A 2,796-nucleotide genomic window follows, 5' to 3' on the forward strand; every position below is an offset into this window, starting at 1 on the left:
CCCGGCCGTGCGTCCCCCGCCGCCTCCCTGGCGCAGCTCGAGGTAGGCCGGACCCTTCAGCGAAGCCCCGGCCGCTCTGAGCCCGATGGGAGCCGAACCGGAGGCAATCGCAGCCTTTCCCGGTTACCGAAGCGCTGCCCCCTCCTCTCCCACCGGAGCCTCCGAGGGACGTGTGTCTGCACGCCGAGAAGGGCGCCAGTTGTGCGGCGGGGAGCACGGCTCTCGGGGGGAGGGCTGCTCTTCTTGCAGGCGTCTCTTCTCATGTAACTCTTGCCGCTGAGCATCGCCACCGAGAGCCTTGAAGAAAGACAAGTGGAAAAATAAAGCAAAATGAAGCCACAGGACCTGGGGAAAGCGGATCGCTCCGGAATTCAGTCTAGACTGCACCTGCTTCGGTATCAGCTGCTCCACCTAATGAGCAGGCGAACAGCACTAGCTGTTGCAGGAGCTAGTGATCGCTGCAAGGACCCTTAAAAGCAGTAACAACAAAACTAAAAAAAAAAAAAGTCATCGATCCTGGACGGCTCCTCTTAACTTATGCACGAAGAGAGATTCCCTTAAATAGTTTTTTCTCGTATAACTCGTATCATAGAAAGAAACTAATAAGTAGAAGATCAATATTAAAAGGTGAAGTGTTCACTGAAAGGATGGGCTAGACAAACGTGGCTGCGAACGACCCTCTTGGAGACTCGTTTGGGTGCCCGACTGATGCAGAAGGGGCTGCCGGCCGGGGGCTACGCTTTTGATAGCTCTTGCGGGACTGTCAGGCTGGCAGCACAGGTACCACGCCGGGAGCCATTCGCCCAGCGGCTCAGTGTCGCTCCCTCTTCTCCGCATGGAGATGCAGGCCCCGGGGCCTGCCCAAGCTGCAGGGGCCCGGGTGGGCGACCGGCGGGAGGAGCCCGCAGTCCCGGTTCGTCGGGGCTCCGGAGAGCGGGGGCACATGGCCGGAAAGCGGAGGGCGTTGGAGAGAAGCGGCGTCGGGGGACGTGGATGAGCGAAGTTGCGGCGTTGGTTTTCTTTCCTGCAAAGTCCTCCTCTCTGGCGGACATCCCCAGCCGCGACGAGCGTTGGTTTCAATTGTTAGTTGTTTTAAAAGAAAAGGAAGAAAAAAGGAGGCCGACGCTGCCGTACTGTCTTCTCCAAACATACAGGCACACTCGCTGCAGCCTGGGAGGTCAAAATCCGTTGCCTTCGTTAATAACGAAAAGCCCAACACTCTGCGTGTTTTAGCGGGCATGGATTTAGTGGATCAAATCGTGAAAATCAGTTGTTCTCTCTGTCTTGTTAAAGTAGACAGGTCTCGTTACTCGCCACGGGCCCGGCGTGGCGCCCACCGCCGTAATTCTTGGTGCGAGGGGATTTATTGTTGCCGTTGCACATAACAACAGCAGTTGAGATCGGGCCCTGGGCGCCAGGGCTGCGTCTCCGGTGAGAGCGGAGCTCCTGGGGAGCCCGGGGATGATTAGTATTAGTATCAAAGCATCTTTCCAGGTGGAAAATCCGCATCTCCTGGGCACGTGCTGGTACGTACTGATAACAGGAAGGTGGGGTTGATGAGTGCTACCGGTGTCCTTAGAGCTCTGGCGCACTCAGGACGGCTGCTCCAGAATGGCTGCTTGTTCTCATGCCTTTTGTGCGTGAGAGCACCACGAGGAGAACTGAAAGTGGCCCTGATTTTAACCATACATCATTGCCCCTGTCTGCTAGGTCCATAAACTTCGCCTGCAGGCTGAAATAGCATTGACTCATCCTGAACTCTCTTCCAGTGGCTGATTACTGAAGTGGAATCTGTCTGATCGACTTAATAAGAATTTACCACTGCACTAAATGACGAAAACTTGTTTTTTGCATGGCTGGGTTTTTGCAGTTGATAGCATTTTGAGCTCTCCCTCCTGGAGGCAAATAATCCTCATAAATACTCTTATTCCTGACCTCATTAGTCAGATCCAGAGCCAACACCATTTTGAACTGGTGTCTAGAAAGCTGTTTTAGGTATTTCTAAACATGTTGGGAAGTGAGAAAAAACTGACCTGTGCACCTTGCAATAACAATGTAGGGTTCCTGCAAAGGACCAACAGCCTGGAAGACAAGGGCCGGATCGTCAGCTCCCTGAAGGAGAGGCAGTCCTCCAAGAGCCTGCTGGCGTGCGAGAACAGCGAGAAGGAATCCAGGTTCCGACGCACCGAGACAGACTTCTCCAATTTGTATGCCAGAGGTAAACGCTCTTTACAGCTTCTGCTTGCTCCAGCTCGGGCACGTCCTTTAGCAGTCTGCTCTCGCCTCCCTTAGAAGTGCAGCCACGTTCAGACCCTGCTTTTGCTTGGTTGTTTTTGAAGGAAGCTGTGGGGGGTGTGTGTGTTGTTTGTTTGCTGAGAGCCGCACTGGCGATGTGTACAAGTTTCCTGAAATGCAATTTTACATACTTTGGGCTGATCCTCTGCAGCTCAGCTCCAGCGGTTCCTCCGGGGTCACTCCAGATCCAGCCTCCGGGAAGAGAGTAATTTTATATTTTATTTCCTCCCCAGTAAAATAGCAATGAAACCCTCTGTGATTGCTGCTACGGGGCCATTGATGAGGAGGGTGGGGAAGGGAAATCAATCCCTTTGCGGGGCGGGGGGGGAGGGGAAGCGTTGCAGGAGAAGGGCAGGTGCGGGTTTGGGGTGCTCTTGGCCCCCGGCAGGTGAGTGCACCGCACGGCACAGCGTTAGCGCTGCAGGGCGTGCTTTTGGCCGGGGTGCTTCGGAGGTGCCCCCGCTGTTCCCGTGGGCGACCTGGGCTCGCCCTTCTCCGCCG

General features: G+C 55.0%; 1 protein-coding gene across 1 annotated transcript in view; it reads left to right on the forward strand.

Moving 5' to 3' along the window:
* The window catches only part of GAD1 (glutamate decarboxylase 1), a 31,359-nt gene that overhangs the window by 5,369 nt on the left and 23,194 nt on the right, over positions 1 to 2,796 (forward strand). The window contains exon 5 of the mRNA XM_019471870.1: positions 1,996 to 2,218. Within this exon, the coding sequence (XP_019327415.1) occupies positions 1,996 to 2,218 (223 nt within the window). The remainder of the gene's footprint in view (positions 1 to 1,995; positions 2,219 to 2,796) is intronic.

Source organism: Aptenodytes forsteri, unplaced genomic scaffold (genome assembly GCF_000699145.1).
Source record: "Aptenodytes forsteri isolate BGI_AS27 unplaced genomic scaffold, ASM69914v1 Scaffold257, whole genome shotgun sequence".
Classification (NCBI taxonomy): Eukaryota; Metazoa; Chordata; class Aves; order Sphenisciformes; family Spheniscidae; genus Aptenodytes; species Aptenodytes forsteri.